Raw genomic sequence first — 17,240 nt, 5'->3', positions numbered from 1 at the left:
CTTGCCATAAACAAACTTTACAATAAAAGGAAGAAACTTTTGCAGAAAAGAGGAAATTCCAGGATACAAAAACTCCCTTACCAACCTCAGTAAGAAGCTGAGATCCCTCATAAAATCCTCCAAAGCTAGTTACGAAAATAAAATTGCCAAAGATTCCAAAGACAGCCACAAGGCATTCTATAGCTATGTCAAGAATCTAAATGGCAATGCTCAGATCTGCTCTGAGCTACAACAGAATGGCATTAAATATACTGATTCCCAAGGATATTGCTAACATCCTGGCAGATCGATTCAGTGCAAACGTCACCCCCCTCTCACCCCCTAAAGGGCGAATCTCAATACAGAAAGATTGCCAAATAATGGTAATAACGGCCACACAGGTAAAAAACGCACTCTCCAAAGCTAAGAATACAGCATCCATGGGACCAGATGACATCCCAGGCTGTGTACTACATGAACTACAAAATGAACTGGCACCTCACCTAAATGTCATGTTTAATCATAGCCTCACCTCAGAGCACAGCTACAGTTATCCCACTCCACAAGGGGGGATCCACCTTGGATCCTGGGAACTACCGCCCCATCAGTCTGAATGGAACATATTATCATGGAACTTATAAACAAAGACATTGGCAACCTTCAAACACTGGACCCCACGCAATTTAGATTCATGAAGGGCCAATCTTGTCTCCTGAACCTGACTGACTTCTTCAAATCAGTCTCTAGAGCCATGGACAAGGGTAAGGTGGTCCACACAGCCTATCTGGACCTCACCAAGGCCTTCGACACCATCCCCCACTCTGGAATCGTAGATAAACTTACTAAGCTGGGCATTAATCCCTACATCACTCAATGGGTTGCCAACTGGCTTACTGACAGAACCCACACTGTAAAAGTAGCCGACTCCAAATCCAGCTCCAGACAAGTGACAAGTGGAGTACCTTAGGGTTCAGTCCTGGGACCGCACTTGTTTGACATCTACTTCTCTGAAGTACAGGCCAACGCTAAGGGACTCTGGCTAACAAAGTTCACAGTTGACTGCAAACTGGGAGCCATTATTGAATCCCTGAATTATGTGGATATTCTACAAAAGGGCCTTACAGAAACAGATGCTTGGTGCCAGAACTATGGGCTCAAGCTCAATGCCAAAAAATGTATAGTTATTCCCTTTGGGAAAAAAACATGTACCCTTGAATTACCACATAGGTGGCAGTACACTAAACACCGAAAGTGTGATAAGAGACTTAGGGACACAGGTGGACAGTGGTCTCACTTTCGATAACCACATCACCACAACAGTCAGGAAATCCTTCTATGTGGCACACCTCATCACTAAGGGCTTTTCATCCAGAAAAAAGGAGGTCATTGTCCCACTGTACTCATCCCTCAATAGCCTCATTATAGAATACAATACCCCGATTGGTATGTACCTCTCAAGACATCTGCAACAACTGGAAAGGCCGCATTAATACCTCACTAAAAGAATCACAGGCCTAAAGCAGATGGCCTATGCTGACCGTCTAAAAAAACTCCACCTATACTCTGTCGCATATCGTCTACTCAGAGGCGATCTCTGCTTAACATACATGTGAAACCCAGAGCTGTTGGACATGCTACACACAAAGAAATCCCAATCCCTCAGAGACACATGCTCCAGGGATCTAAACCTTGTCATCATAATGAACAAAACATGCTGGAGGGATAGGTTCCTGACCCAGAGACTCCCCAGACTCTGGAATAGACTGCCCATACATGTCAAGCAGATCGCCTCTTTCACCCTCTTCAAAATTAATCTTGATGATTGGATGGGAGATAGGAAATTCACCCCAGGGATCATGTCAGTCACCCTGCTAGACAGGGGTCCAGGGAAGTAAATACTGTGGGAAGCCAGGGAATTGTTATGGCTAGGCTTGTATAGGCCCTAGGGCTGATAACCTAGTACCAACCTATGAACCTATAGGAATATTTATTAGTTACAGTAGAATGTATGTGATAAGGTCAAAAAATGGATAGGACAACCTACAACAACAGAGAATCAGGGCTGAGCCAAGTGCAAGTACACAGCTGAAAACAATCAATCATTTATGGCAGCTACTCGGGTGCGGCAGAGTTTAATCCTTTAAATTAAATTGTACTTGTACTCTACTAAGCGATGTTTGTACCTCTGTAACATAAAAGGGGGGAGGGTCCAGTAGTGTATACTTTCTAAGTAAAGTCATACAAAAAGAATTGTCACACTAGCAGGGCAGTATGTAAAAAAAAAAATCCAACATATACTATAGTAAATTGCCTTTAAGGGGTTTGCGGTCTCAAAGATAAGTGAGTTGTGGATTGCAGAACACAGAATGTTAAACGGAATGCCAGCCGATGATTTTTTCTTTTACAGGGAATAGAAAAGCGCACTACTGGACACTCAAACAAACAGCCGATATCAGTCTAAGAGTAATTTAAAAATATATTTAATATGTTTTATTTTTATATAAAAATATAAAATATATAAACTATATATGGAGCACCATCAGCTTTAATATTACCATGAGGTTGAGTCCAGCAGCAGCCTTCATAAATGGTGCAGCAATGATGTGATCAGGCAGGAACCGCGAACAGCAACCTTCCTTCATAAAGGAGCACCAGCAGCAATGATGATCAGGCAGGAGGAACTACGCACTTTTGTATTTAAATTCACATTAGCGTGCATTACAGGTCTTGTGTGTGTTTGGTCTTGCAGCTGTAAAAGGGGGGGGTGCTCCCTCCACCTATGGTTCCGGCGCCTCTGACTGCATCAGAATTATCTTTAATGTATTGTATATAATTGATATCTTACAGGAGCCAATGTGTAAACTTGGTTGCCACAGGTGCCATTGATTCAGCATCTACAGACTCCCCCCAAAGTTTGAGGTCTTCCCCTCATTCCCACTATATACCTCACACCCCTCCCTTTTCTATATTTCATTTGCATGCTAATTGCATTAGGCGAGTGAATCCTTAGCTGAAGCACTTCATTGATTCAGCTATCATTTCTGAATAATGAGTACATTTCTTTGTTTATTTTGTCTGAAAATATAAAGCTTAGTGTTTTCCTAGTTGGCTAGTTGGTGTTAGATTGTTTTTTTTTTAAGTTAGGATGTTTTACTTTCCTTCCTCTCGCACATTTTGAGCAATTTTCTTCCTCAGGTCACAAACCATTCCCCTTCCTTTTCTAGTTTTTGTGTTAGTGAGAGTCCAATTTCTTATGTGATTATAGTATTGTAATATACAATAAAAGTTAGTTGATGTGGAAGTGTTATTTTTATTGTGTGCAGGACTGATTTTCTTGTTACTGACTTAGTGCTTGTACTTAAAATTGGAAAAACCTTGGGTTTTAGAAAGTGCAACAAGAGTGTCCACAAGATTTCTCACCAGGATACATCAATCTTTGCACTGGGCACTTAGAGAAGAATTACTTCAATGCAGTCTGAAATATTTATTTTATAGAGATTATCAGTGTCAAATCTATATGTAGACTTTAATGAAATGCATTGCAAAATTCTACCAAAAAAAAAGATCATTTATGAGATATGCATCCTCATTCTTTAAATTATTGCTGCCAGTAGAATGTTGTTCATGTAATTTTGCTTTCTATGTACTAAATAGCTTCAAAAATCAGTGTGATGAGAGGTATTCAAAAAATTGGGTAAAGGGGTATGTGACAAAAGGAGATATGGCCAGCACAGCTAGCTGGAATTTTGTAAATAATTATACATCATTGGTGAATATCAAAATAATTTATACAAGATGCTTGTGTTACAAATGTATTAGAACTGTATATCATGTGTATATCAAAATGCTTATACAGACGTGTGTGTTGAAAAGGTATTTGTAGAGTGCTGTGTTTGAAATGGAACCACAGTGTGCCCTACTGGAAGAGAAGAGAAATGTACCTGCACTATTGAAACTGTTTTAATGTGTCACTCATCCTCCCCTAACATAGATGACAAGCAGGCAGGGTATTTCGTTTAGATGCTTTAATACATAGATACACATCAGGATGGATAGCAGAATCATAAAATACACACGGACTAGTTAATAGACAGACCTTACATATATACAGTACATGTTTACATTTCAACAGCTAACTACAAAATGGCACTCAATCTTCCATGTGCTCAGTATTTATACACTTGTGCAAGTCTTGGATAGCTTCTTAAAGGTACATACACACACATTGCTCTACAAAAATGTATATGCTTAACAATGGAAACTGGAGGGTTAACCTCAGTCCAGCAAACTTTAGAAAAATATCTGAAATTAAATTACTTTATGGGCTACACAATAAAGAGGCTATCTCTCAAGTTTTCAATGCAGCTAGAGACACAAAGTCTGTACTAGAAATATTTCTGTATTGTCCTTGTCGTGAACTAATTGCTACTTTTGAAGCATGAAGGAATGCAATTGTTTTATGACTTCCAGCATCTGCCAAAGATCTGAGGAAAAACCCTTGTTGTATATTTTTAGAGGTAGATGCTAAATGCTGCCAGCTTCTAGCAGTGGGGGTTTTGGCCTGGGAACTAAAAGTCAGATGACCACAAATTATGTCATTCTGCAAGCTATCCCAGCAGTAATATTTTAGATATTAATTTGAAAAGTCTCTTTGTGAGACAGAGCATTCTGTATTCTATGTTGGACTTGACAACAAGACGACCCATTCAACACACACCTGCCTTGCTCTAATGAAGTAAGTTTCTAGGGAGTAGTATAATTTTCTTAGATACAGTCAGGAATATAGCAAAGCTTGGTTTAGATATTTTTCTTTATCTGTGTGAGCGTGTACTGCAATGTTAATTTAAATATTTCCTGTGGTTTTGAACTCTGATGTCACTGTGAATATATATTTGGTATTGTCTTGTACTTTTATTTATTATTAAATATATTTGAACCTTTTATTGTGGCTGATCTGTGTAGAGATATTGTTTTGAGAGTACTTGAATATTTACTTGGTGACACTGTGTGGGCCACTCCTAATAGCCTTGCTCTTGGTCAAACTACCATTTGTATTAGTACTAATATTACACAGTAAAATGGACACCCTTTGTTAAGGGCCTTAAAGTAGCTGATAAGGAGTGACTAGTGGCAGTGAAAACTACCATATAGTCTGGGCAGAAGAGGACATAGCTAGTAAACCTGTGCCAGCCTTTCCCAGGTGTGTGTGTGTGTGTGTGTGTGTGTGTGTGTGTGTGTGTGTGTGTGTGTGTGTGTGTGTGTGTAAATCAAACCTCAAAGAGTGTGTGTGTCAGCTACTTGGGCAGGAACACTGGTTGGACAGAGAGGGTGTGGGAGGTTTTGGCTTGGTCACTTAGTGGAGATCTCAACTCTATAGCTGTGCCAGTGAGGAGTCTTACTGGGGATCTGGAGGAAGAGGGAGAAACAAGCCCCGGACTGACTGTGGTCTCTGTGTGCTCTTAAGGGAAATTGCACCTGATGCAGAGAGCTGGATCTGGAAATACTGTGTGTGCACTTGTCATCCTCTCAGTGAATATCCCCCACTGTTGCCAAGGGGTCTATATTACAATGTCAAACTTACAGGAGTCTGAACATTGTAATATCGAACCCATATGTTCGAAATGTGAAAATAGCGAAGCCACGGAACACCGATTTTTTCCCAGGGAAAAAAATTGGTAGGCCATTTTTGTGGCTTTGCTATTTTTCTACTGTGGTGCGATCTCAAAGTTGGTATATTTAAGTAGGGGGTGTCTGGAGGGCACAGCCCCCCACATTGGGGGGTATGGGGGGCAATTCCTCCCACATTAGTTTAAGTTTAAAGTGTACGTGTTTTTTTTTTTTTTTTTGTACCGTAACAGTGATTTTTTTTCCTGGGGAAAAAAATTTACTGTTCTGTGTTTTCATACTTTTTGAGTTTCGAACTTCCTGGTTCAATATTACATCGTTTGAACTCCTGTGAGTTCGATGATGTAATATAGACCTGTTGCCAAGTGGTGAGGGTTGAGGCTCCTTGATTATTGGTCCAGTAGAGGGTCATCACAGGGGGAATCATCCCTGAAAATAGGGGCATTGTACAGGGGTAAATCAGGCCTGAAAATAGGAATGCTCCTCTAAAATACAGGTAATTGACAGGTCTGCCAAAGTCATAAAGAAAGGCAGTGCAAAAAAGACTGGAACAAGCCCTATGGTGTTAGTCAGAAAACCTGAATCAGCAATCACGTTCTGTAATGATTTTAGAAAAAGATGAATAATATTCCAAACTGTGACCATCGCCTTATGCCTATGGCTGATGAGTTAATTGAAAGACTGGGGAAGACAAGATTCTGAACCACATTAGAAAATACCACAAAAAGAAGGCCACTGATACAAAAGTGAAAAATGTAATAGTCATTTAGTGCCTCGGCATAAAATGCCTTCCAAGAGTAAAACACATCACATTACATCAGTTTAAATACATCCACTAAATACCCTAATTAGCACTTAACACTCAGTAAAACAATCAATTATTCAAATAACATATTTCCAGTTACACTCTCTATTGAGCCCAAAAGGCTCCAGAGTGCTATATTTCAAAATAAACAGTGTTTCTCTTTGTAACAATTTATCCTTGACATTTTTGTGTTCCCCAAGTAGAATTTCAGCCTTCTCCAAGACACAACCTTTTAAACCATCAGGGTCAGAATTATGATAGCGTAAGAAGTGAACACCCAAAGGGCTTTCTAAATTTTTGTTTCTAATATCCCTCACATGTTCTTGTATTCGTATTTTAAAACTCCTGTATGTTTCTCCTATATAATATAGTTTGCAGGTACATTTTAACCACATTAGACTTGACACAAGATCATGAGCAAATCCCTCTAAAACCTGAGGTCAAGGAAAAGGCAGCCTTCTCAACAGCAGCGGGATTAATTTAGTATGATTATATGGTGAAATTCACTGGCAGTAGAACATGAAACAAGGAGCCATTAGAAATTGTTGGAACCTGTGTTCTGAGAGACTGCCTTCCAGACTACCTGCAAATATACAGAGCTGAGTATATTTTTTTTGGTTATAGAGTTTGTTAATTGTTGCTTAGATCTCTGTTGAAACTGTTGTCTCACTGTTCTGAGAGACTTATCTGCAAATATACAGAGCTGAGTATATTTTTTGGTTTTAGAGATTGTACTGTTAGTTGTTGCATCCACGGTGGTGCAGTGGTAGCGTTGTTGCCTCACAGCAAGAGGTTCTCCCGTTCGATTCTCGGCTGGAGTGCGGGGAAAGCCTTCTGTGTGGAGAGTCTGCATGTCCTCCCTGCAGTTGGGTGAGTGTTTGAAAGACATGCGTGAATGGGCGTGCCTTCGTTGAAGGTTGAACGTCGAGCTGGCACCTCGGCTTTTGTGAAAATCTACTGCTAATTATTAGCGGACCGGAGTTCCGCTGTGGCAACCCCTAATCGGGAATAGCCGAACGACAAGCAACAACAACTGTCAGTTGTTGCTTAGATCTTTGTTGAAACTGTTTTCCCTACCCCCACCCCATTTTCTGCCATGTCTTCAGTTGGTATAACTGTTTTTTACAGCTTGTGCACTATCTAACTCAAGGATCATTTAATTTGACCTGTTAGTAACAGCCTGCATTTAATTGCTGGAACCTGTGTTCTGAGAGACTGCCTTCCAGACTATCTGCAAATATACAGAGCTGAGTATTTTTTTTTTTTTGTTATAGAGTTTAATTGTTGCTTAGATCTCAACTGAAACTGTTGTCTCACTGTTCTGAGAGACTGATCTGCAAATATACAGAGCTGAGTATATTTTTTTGGTTTTAAGAGTTTGTACTGTTAGTTGTTGCTTAGATCTCTGTTGAAACTGCCCCCCCCCCCATTTTCTGCCATGTCTTCAGTTGGTACAACTGTTTTTTACAGCTTGTGTGTTATCTAACTCAGGGATCACTTAATTTGACCTGTTAGTAACAGCCTGCATTTAATTGCTGGAACCTGTGTTTTGAGATACTGCCTTTCAGACTATCTGCAAATATACAGAGCTGAGTATATTTTTTGGTTTTAGAATTTGTACTGTTAGTTGTTGCTTAGATCTCTGTTGAAACTGTTTTGTCCCACCCACCGTCCCTATTTTTGGTTTGTAGTTTAAATTTGGTGACTTTTGCAATTGACCGCCCCACTGTAGATGTCATCTGGGACACTCCCCCAGTCCCATCGCTTTACCACATTCTACCTAATAAACTCTTTCTGCACTTGCTTTTAGTCCTTTTTAATTTAATTTAAAAAACTGTAAGCCTTTTTCCTACCTTTCCTGTAACTAGTGTTCCAGATACAGATTTGCTGAATCTAGGACTGTATGTAAGCTTCTCAGCCCCCCTAGCCTTTCTGTGTTAGAGGGAAGTCTTCTAGCTTATCAGTGGGAGTGGTAAGCACTAGGTAACCTGTCTACCACATAAGGAGTGGTTCTGGCCTAGAAATTATAGTTATTGGCTGTTTGGGCAATCTCTTCCATCTCTCTCAACTTTCTGATTTGAAAGCCTGCATTTGCACTTGTTTCTATCCTGTAACTCATCTAGTGCAGATACAGATTCTTAGTTTTAGCACTTAAATTTGCCTATTCATGCTCAGCACTTGTTCAGAACTTGTAAGCACTAAATAAGCTACTAATTACTATAGCACTCAATCTACCTCATTGCCTAGAGGAAAACAGTTTTTGTACTTACTTTTCTCACTTGCTTAGAGAAAAACAGCTCTTGTACTAACTTTCCTCACTTATTTAGGGGAAAATTGTTTTTTTATTCAGGCATGTCCAAGGGTCAACTCCCAGTGTTCTCTCCTGTCTATCTGATGAATCTGGGCATCTTGAGGCAATGTAGAAATTGCCTCATGTACACAGACAATCCTCTCCTCCTACCACCCAACACTACAACCTGTGAGAGATGCACTTATCTAGCCAAACTGTAGGTAAAGCTCTCTCCAACCAAGACTGAACTTGACAGTCATGAGAAGGTAAACATTTGCACCACACCACACTCATCACATAGTCTCACTAAATCTACACCACCAAAATCCACACATAGTAACATAAAAACATTCACGGAGGCTCTCAATAATAATCTGTCTAAGCAACAGAGAATTCCAAAGCAGAAACGCAAACAACCTCCATCCCCCAACACAACTCAAATGACACATAGCCCACAGACTCAAGTGTGCCACTCAACCACAGCCAATAAGTCAAAACAACGTACCCAACCCAGTAGTCACAGGTGACTCTATAGTCAGGCACACTGATGTCCCACTCACCAGGCTAAACAAGGAGAAGGTTACTGTCAGCTGCCTGTCGGGTGCCAGGATTCGCCAAATAACCCACACACTCAGGTCACTCCACAACAAGTACTAATATGACTCTGTCATTGTCCATGTTGGTGTGAATGACTTGAGATGCACCTCCCTGGACTACATGAAAAGAGACATGGAAGAGCTCTCCGATCTTGTAGCCCAGGCAGGTATGACCCTAGCCCTGAGTAGCATTCTGCCATCGCCCCGAAAGATACCACAGTACGACAAAATGATTGACTTCAACAATTGGCTAAGCTTCTGGTGTCATTCTAAGGGGATCCAGTATCTGTCTACTTGGGATGACATGGTCGACAGACCACGATGCTTTGCCACAGATGGCCTGCACCTGTCGCCACTGGGATTCCAGATACTGGCTAAGGCTCTGGCTGCCCCTATAGTGCCCTTTTTAGGCAAGGTTCAAATAACAAATTCACCACCATAACAGGAACAGGCAAGTAAAAACTGAGGGTAATGCTTCTCAGCGCTAGAAGTCTAAATCTCAAAATGCACTCACTCAAGGCACTCCTTAAAATGGAGAACATTGATATCTCATTGATATCTGTGCAGTGGCTGAGACCTGGTTCAAGGTTCCAAAGAGCACCCCTGCACTACCAGGCTATAACTCATACCACACTTTTCGGCCATGTAACCTGGACCGAAACACCAAAGGTGGAGGTATGTCCATATTCATTAAGGATATCCACACCTCCAGGCTAGTTGCTCAGCATAATGCATCCAAGGTTATCCAAGTGCAACTAACTCTGGGCAAAACTGCATTCCAAATTGTAGCTTGCTACAGATCCCGCACCATGCCTCAGGATTCCCACTCCTCTTTTCTTGATGTACTGGAAAATATTAGGGTTCAACCAAACACCCTAATAATGGGTGACTTCAACTACCCCACCATTAACTGGGAAAACTACTCATGTACCAACTCCTTAGCTCAATGCTTTCTGGAATTCATAAACTCCAATGACCTGGATCAACTTATCCACACCCCCACCAGGGGCAGCAATATCCTAGACCTAGTCATTACCAACATGAGTGACCTGAAGTCAACTCCTCGTTGGTCTGATCCGACCATAAGCTAATCACCCTTGATATCCACATCTTGCCCCCCCCCCCCCCCATTAAGGAAACCACAGTAAAAAATGTCTCCAAAGCCAACTTCATGCTTCTTAAGACAGAAGTGGTGAACTTCATGACACCCATGCAGATGGACAGTACAGTTACAACTGCTGAATCCTACACAAATGCACTCTATAAGCACTTACACGAGTGCATGGATAGTGCTATCCCAAACAGAACCAAGACGCTATCCTCCAAAAAAAGGAAGCCAATCTGGTGGTCCCCTGCCATAAACAAACTGTACAACTGAAGGAAGAAACTGTTGCAAAAGAGAGTAAAATCCCGTGAGTGGAGGAGCTCCCTGGTCAGCCTCAGTAAGAAGCTGAGATCCCTTATAAGATCCTCCAAAGCTAGCTACAAAAACAAAATTGTCACTAATTCCAAGGACAACCACAACGCATTCTATAGCTATGTCAAGAATCTCAATGACAACACCCAGATCTGCTCTGAGTTTCAGCACAAAGGCAAGAAAATTACAGAACCAGCTGATATTGCCAACATCCTGGCAGATAGGTTCAGTGCTAACTTTACCCCCCTCTCACCCCCTAAAGGGCCCATATCTATACAGGAAGAATGCAGAGTCCCTGTAATTACAACTACGCAGGTAAAAGCTGCACTCTCTAAAGCCAAAAACACAGCATCCATGGGACCGGACAACATCCCAGGCTGCGTTTTACACAAACTTCAGAACGAACTGGCTCCCACTTAAGCACCATGTTCAATAATAGCCTTGTATCAGGCTTTGTGCCCACTGAATGGTGCACAGCAACAGTTATCCCACTCCACAAAGGGGGAGCCACCACTGATCCCGGGAACTATCGACTTATTAGCCTGACGAGACTGGTCTGCAAGGCCATGGAACGTATCATAATGGAACTCATAAACAAAGACATTGGTAACCTCCAAACTCTGGATCCCACCCAGTTCGGGTTTATGAAAGGCAGATCATGCCTCCTGAAACTGATCGACTTCTTTGAGGCAGTCACCAAAGCTGTAGATGATGATAAGGTGGTTCACACAGCCTATCTTGACCTTGCCAAGGCTTTCAACACCATCCCCCATGCAGGAATTATAGCTAAACTCACTAAACTAGGTATAAATCCCTACGTCACAAGATGGGTTGCCAACTCGCACACTGACAGAACCCACACTGTAAATGTTGTTGACTCCAAATCTGATCTCAAAGCAGTGACAAATGGAGTACCACAGGGTTTTGTCCTGGGACCTCTCCTGTTTGGTATCTACTTCTCTGAAGTACAGGCCAACACAGAAGGCCTCTGGCTAATGAAGTTCACAAATGACTGCAAACTAGGAGCGATAGTCAAGTCCCCAAATGATGTGGACATCCTACAGAAGGGCCTCACTGAGACAGATGCCTGGTGTCAGAGCCATGGCCTCAAGCTCAATGCCAAAAAGTGCAGTGTCATCCCCTTTGGTAAAAACTCTGTACCCACGAACTACCACATAGGCAACAATCTACTTAACACCAAATGTGTGATAAGAGACCTTGGGACCCAGGTGGACAGTGGTCTCTCCTTTGATAGTCACATCGCCACAGTAGTCAGGAAGTCCTTCCACGTGGCACACCTCATCATAAAAGGGTTCTCATCCAGGAAAAAAGAGGTCATTGTTCCCCTCTACTCGACACTCATTAGACCCATTTTAGAGTACAATGCCCCTTTTGGAATGTACCTCACAAGACATCTGCAGCAGCTGGAAAGGCCCCAGAAGTACTTCACAAAGTGAATTACTGGCCTCAAACAAATGCCCTACACTGACCGCCTCAAAAAACTCCAGCTTTACTCCATAGCATGTCGCCTACTCCAAGGTGATCTCTTCCTAACATATAAAGCTATGTCAAACCCAGAGCTGTTGGACATGCTACACCTAAAGAAATCCCAATCCCTCTGAGCTACACACTCTAGGGACCTAAACCTTGTCACCACAATAAACAGGACATGCTGGAAGGATAGATTCTTGTCTCAGAGACTTCCCATACTCTGGAACAGGCTACCCATCTATGTCAAGCAAAGTTCTTCATTAGCACTCTTCAAGAAAAATCTTGATGAGTGGATGGGAAATAGGAAATACACCCCAGGGATCACTTCTGTGTCTCTGCTCGACAGTGGCACAGGAAAATAACTTTCTTGGGTGGCGTAAGTCAGGGAACCTTGTTGACTAAGCTTACATAGGCCCTTGGGCCGATAGCCTAGTACCTACCTTTGAACCTATGAACCTATTACTGAGTGCCTTTAGAACACAAACTTTCAATAAAAGATTGATACAGATGTAAAATAACAACAAGAAACACTAGCTTTTGTACATCAACTTCCAATTCTTCTTCATGACTTTCTTCTTTTTGGGCTATATAGTGCCCTGGTTACCTTACAAAGACTAGTAAACAAAGTTTTGTTGCAGCTCACCTAGGTGATGTCTTTATGCATTTTGAGGACTGAGACTTGTATCTCAGGCCCTGAGGCAAGTAGCACTAACTGCGACTGCCTTCAAAAGCAAGGTATATATGACAGAGCTTAAATATCTCATGTATGCCATAGGAAGAGGAATGGTTAAACCACAAAATGAAAATGTAGAAACAGTAAGAAAATGGCTTCTTCTAGGAATGACAAGACAGTTGAAGACAGTTTTTGGGCTAGCAGGGTAATATTGGAGGTTTGTGCCCTATTCTGCTGTGATAACATGCCTCCTCACAGTACTGACCAAAGGAAAGTTGCCCCTCAAATTAAGATATCCAGTCAGTAGAAGTACAGATTACTTTTAGGAAGCTAAAGAAAATATTATATTCCAAGCATGTGTTAGAATCTCCTTACTTTGAGAAGCCACCTGATCGTCAGATGGGCACATGGTTCCATAAGGCACTAGAGAAAGAATTCACTCTGATACTGGACTATGCCTCCTAGTATGGCTATATCAAAAACAGGATAGGAACTAAAAGCTTTTTAGGCCGTCTTTATCTCTGCAGCCATTTAAGTACAAAATTTGTCACATGAAAAGTTTGACTCTGTACAGTGTGGATGGCCTGTCTCGGGCACACAGCCAATCCAGTAGTAATGAAACCAATGGTTTCAAGCTGAGGGTGTCCAGGTGTAGCATAGCATGATGGTTTTAAGCAACTAGAAGAGTTCAAGTGATGTGAGAATGTGCAAATAATGTTTATAACAATGTTATAAATAATTCATTGTAAAGAGAGTGACACTTCTTTAAATGAAGTACTTTTTATTATTTTTTTATCTGTTTCTTTAAGAAAAGAAAGAAAGATATTGAATGTACTTTAAAAAGAGGACTGAGAGAGGTCCAGTCCGAGAGCATTTCCTCTTGCTCAGAGGGGAGGTGATTTTGAAAACAGTGAAGCTGGAAGAAAAAATCAACTGAAGGAAGATTTTGAAGGAAAAAAAAAAGAATTGCTCCTTCCAGAGGAATCTGGATAGGGCAACTAACAAAGACTGTTTTCAAGCAGTACTTTTCCTAGCAGTATAAAACTGGATTGAAGGTGCCCAGGTGGCCCAGATTCGAATAGCAGTTAGGGCTACTGATGGTGCTTCAGTGAAAGGGGATGGGTCATGGTAGGAGGGTAAGGGGAAACATAGTCCAAAAGAGGGTAGTTGCCCTCAGATATAATCAACAAGCCTGAGGGGTGGGGAATGGGTCGATCTAAAAAAAAAAAAAAAGAAAATCCCCCTCAGATGGAAGCACAGATGAGATGAGCTCCATGGCACCCTCAAGATCCATGACCAGACCAAGGAATAACAGAGTAAGTTAGGAGGGAATGGAGAGTAGCTGGTACACCTGGCATCGACATTGGATACTGGTGACCAGACTGGTAATTATGAGGTCCATGGGCACCACAAAAAAACTGACTTAAAAGTACTCATACAAATTTTAATTCAGCCACATATACCGTTTATATTTGGAACTGGCCATATTATGTGTATGTGTGATACGTGTGTGTGTGTATGTGTGTGTATATATCTATATATATATATATCTATATATACACATAGATAGTATTGCATTAGAACAGAATTTTGGAAAACTTTTTAATTCAATTTTGATGAAGAAAACTGTCGTACAGAGCTCTGGCTATAGATATATGGCATGCTAAGGGCACAATTCTAAACCTGTGGAGGAAAATGGGTAAAGATACCAATGTATATTTTGTGGTCAAATATTAGTGAGGAGGTATGGTTTTATATTGTTCACAATGAAGCATTCTGAACTTGAAATTTTAGATTTTGTGAAGTATGAGTAATTCAGTGTTACTGTATTTTCTTGTTTTTGCTAGCTTGTTGTGTGTCTGTTTATTAGTTATTTTTAAATAAGTAGTATGGGATCTTTTATATCCTCCTGTGGTTACCACCAATACAGCAACACTCATACTGTGCTACAGTCTCAGTACTGAAATATGAATTCTAGTACTTAATATTGGGATAAAAACCTACAGTCTTTTAATCTTAACAGCATCAAAGGCAGGGCTGGCAGAATTAACTGAAGATGCTGAAACTGCAAAACCTACATCCAACTCACTACACATAGAATTTTGTTTTCTTATACATATAACTTGTTATGTAGTTGTTTCCTGTATTCAATGTTGTGCATCCAGATCTACATTTGATCTGATTGTTTATAAGCATATGAAAATTATTATGAAGTTGCAATAATGAATAAAAATTACACCAGATAATCATGAGTATGATTCCTAGAATTTTAACTCATGAAAAATTAGATTTATTATTTTAATAGCTGCTGCTGAGAATTGTAAGTGGGATGAAAACTTCTGCTTACTCATCTGTTTTCATTCTATTTGATCATAACATTTTAAGTATATTTATTTCTTTGTCAGCTAATAAAAATGACCCTTTGTGTATATTCTTCAGCCATTACCTGCGTTACAAAGGCACGTCTAAAGACTATGAAAATACAGTTTACAGCACCTGATCAACTGCCTCGTTTTAAAAGAAAACCCACAAAGAGATAAGGAGAGCATGTAAAGCACACAGAGCTCAGAAGTGAAATCCAAACCTTAGAAATGTGAGGCAGACATCCCAAACACTTGAATGCTGCCATCACATTAAAAAGCCCACAGATTAACTAAATATTTTGTTTCACTGACGGCTGGCATTACTGGATTAGACATTTTCAAAGCCATAGCTGAAGAAAGGCTCATTTCTTTTGAATGTTCTAGGGAAAAATGAAATATTTTGAAATGATTATAGTCTTATCATCCTAACACTGGAGAGCTTAAGTTCTGCTTTAAGTTTTCTTATTAGCAAGCAGATATTTTTGCAACTTATACACTAATGCTGACTGTGCCACTAAGCTATGATACTAACTGTTCCATTCTTAAATAGTATATCAATTGTATTTGTTATTGCTTAAATAGAGGACAGATAAGTCTTTTAAATGTGAGACGTTACATACACATCACTATCAGTATTGATGTACCATAGTCTGTGATGCTGAGTAATAACTAATGCAATTATATGATGTGAAATATGTAAACACATCGTATGCATGCTCTTATCTATTAATTTACACAAATAATGCTTTAAAAAATTATTATTATTATTTTTCAATACTTACTAGGCATTTGAGATCAGTTGTCGTTCATAATAATTGTATGCATTTACATTTCCTATGTTGCGGCTTTATGTACTATTGAGTTTTGATGCAATTCTCGGTCTCACTTTAAATAAAATAAACAATATTATACCAGTGTGACAACTTGGTCATCTGAAATAGCAGACTAAGAAATAAACAGTAACGTACTGCTTGACCATAATTTTATAAATTAGAAAATAGTTAATTTTGTTAATGGTGCTTTAGTGTCCATGATTTCTTTGATACTTGATGATTAAACATAAGATGTTTATACGACGTACTTGAGTTTTTGAAAAGGGTTTAATATGTCATTGTGCTCTGCTTTCTTTACAGCATAGCTGTCAGTCTGATGGCAATGCCATTTACTTCCATGGTACTGAAGGCAGTGAGTTCAGTTTTGTCACGTCTCGAGATGTTGATCTTTCGAGTGAGGATATCCAGGAACAATGGGCAGAAGAGTTTGAAACTCAGCCTGTAGGGTAAGTACATGATAACGCTAGTTCTCGGGAGTTATGTTTTGTGTCCCAAACTAATCCACAAATGTAGGCTAGGAGAGACTGCGGTCAAGTTAGGTAATGTGACTGGAAGTATGAAACTGGAATTTAGACTTCCTCCTGAAGAAGAGTTTTTAGTTATGAATGGAATTTTGGGTTGGGAGATGTTTAATTAAAATGAGAGTGAATAGATTCCCAAAGTTTTTGGCCTTAAATATGCTACTCCAAGATCATTATACAATACATATTGGGGAAGGGGATACTCTGAGATACTGCAGTGCGTATTCCTGTTAATCACAGTTTTGTTTTTCAGAGGGTAGCAGTAGCAGTATCCCTTTTAGTAGCAGTTTCATTTTCTATGGATAACAGTTACAGTGTTTAGACTCCCAGTGGCTACCACTCCACACACACACACACACACGCGTGCGCGCGCGTGTGTGTGTGTGTGTGTGTGTGTGTGTGTGTGTGTGTGTGTGTGCGCGCGCACTTTTTAGCTATATAAAAAGTCTTGCCGTTTTTTTAGTCACCCTTGTAAAAGAGATATCCCCATTCTAGTGGGATTACTCATAGCACCATTCTGGCACAGGGGTAAGATGCCTGACTTACACCTCTAGGGTTCAATGTTCAATCCTGAGTTCCAGTCATTGCGTAAGTGAAGTCAGTATATTCTTCCTGTATCTATGTCATTTTTCTCTGGGTGAGCTAGT

At 40.4% G+C, this 17,240-nt stretch overlaps 1 protein-coding gene across 4 annotated transcripts in view; it reads left to right on the top strand.

Annotated features, from left to right (window-relative positions):
- Positions 1–17,240, top strand: part of RELN (reelin) — a 3,085,913-nt gene that overhangs the window by 1,420,434 nt on the left and 1,648,239 nt on the right. For all 4 annotated transcript variants that reach the window (XM_044088524.1, XM_044088525.1, XM_044088522.1 and 1 more), the window contains exon 11: positions 16,373–16,518. In XM_044088524.1, the coding sequence (XP_043944459.1) occupies positions 16,373–16,518 (146 nt within the window). The remainder of the gene's footprint in view (positions 1–16,372; positions 16,519–17,240) is intronic.

This window comes from Protopterus annectens, chromosome 11.part0, assembly GCF_019279795.1.
Source record: "Protopterus annectens isolate FY-2018-M chromosome 11.part0, PAN1.0, whole genome shotgun sequence".
NCBI classification, from domain to species: Eukaryota; Metazoa; Chordata; order Ceratodontiformes; family Protopteridae; genus Protopterus; species Protopterus annectens.
Note: the sequence above shows the minus strand (reverse complement) of the source record. Positions and strands in the feature narration are given on the sequence as shown.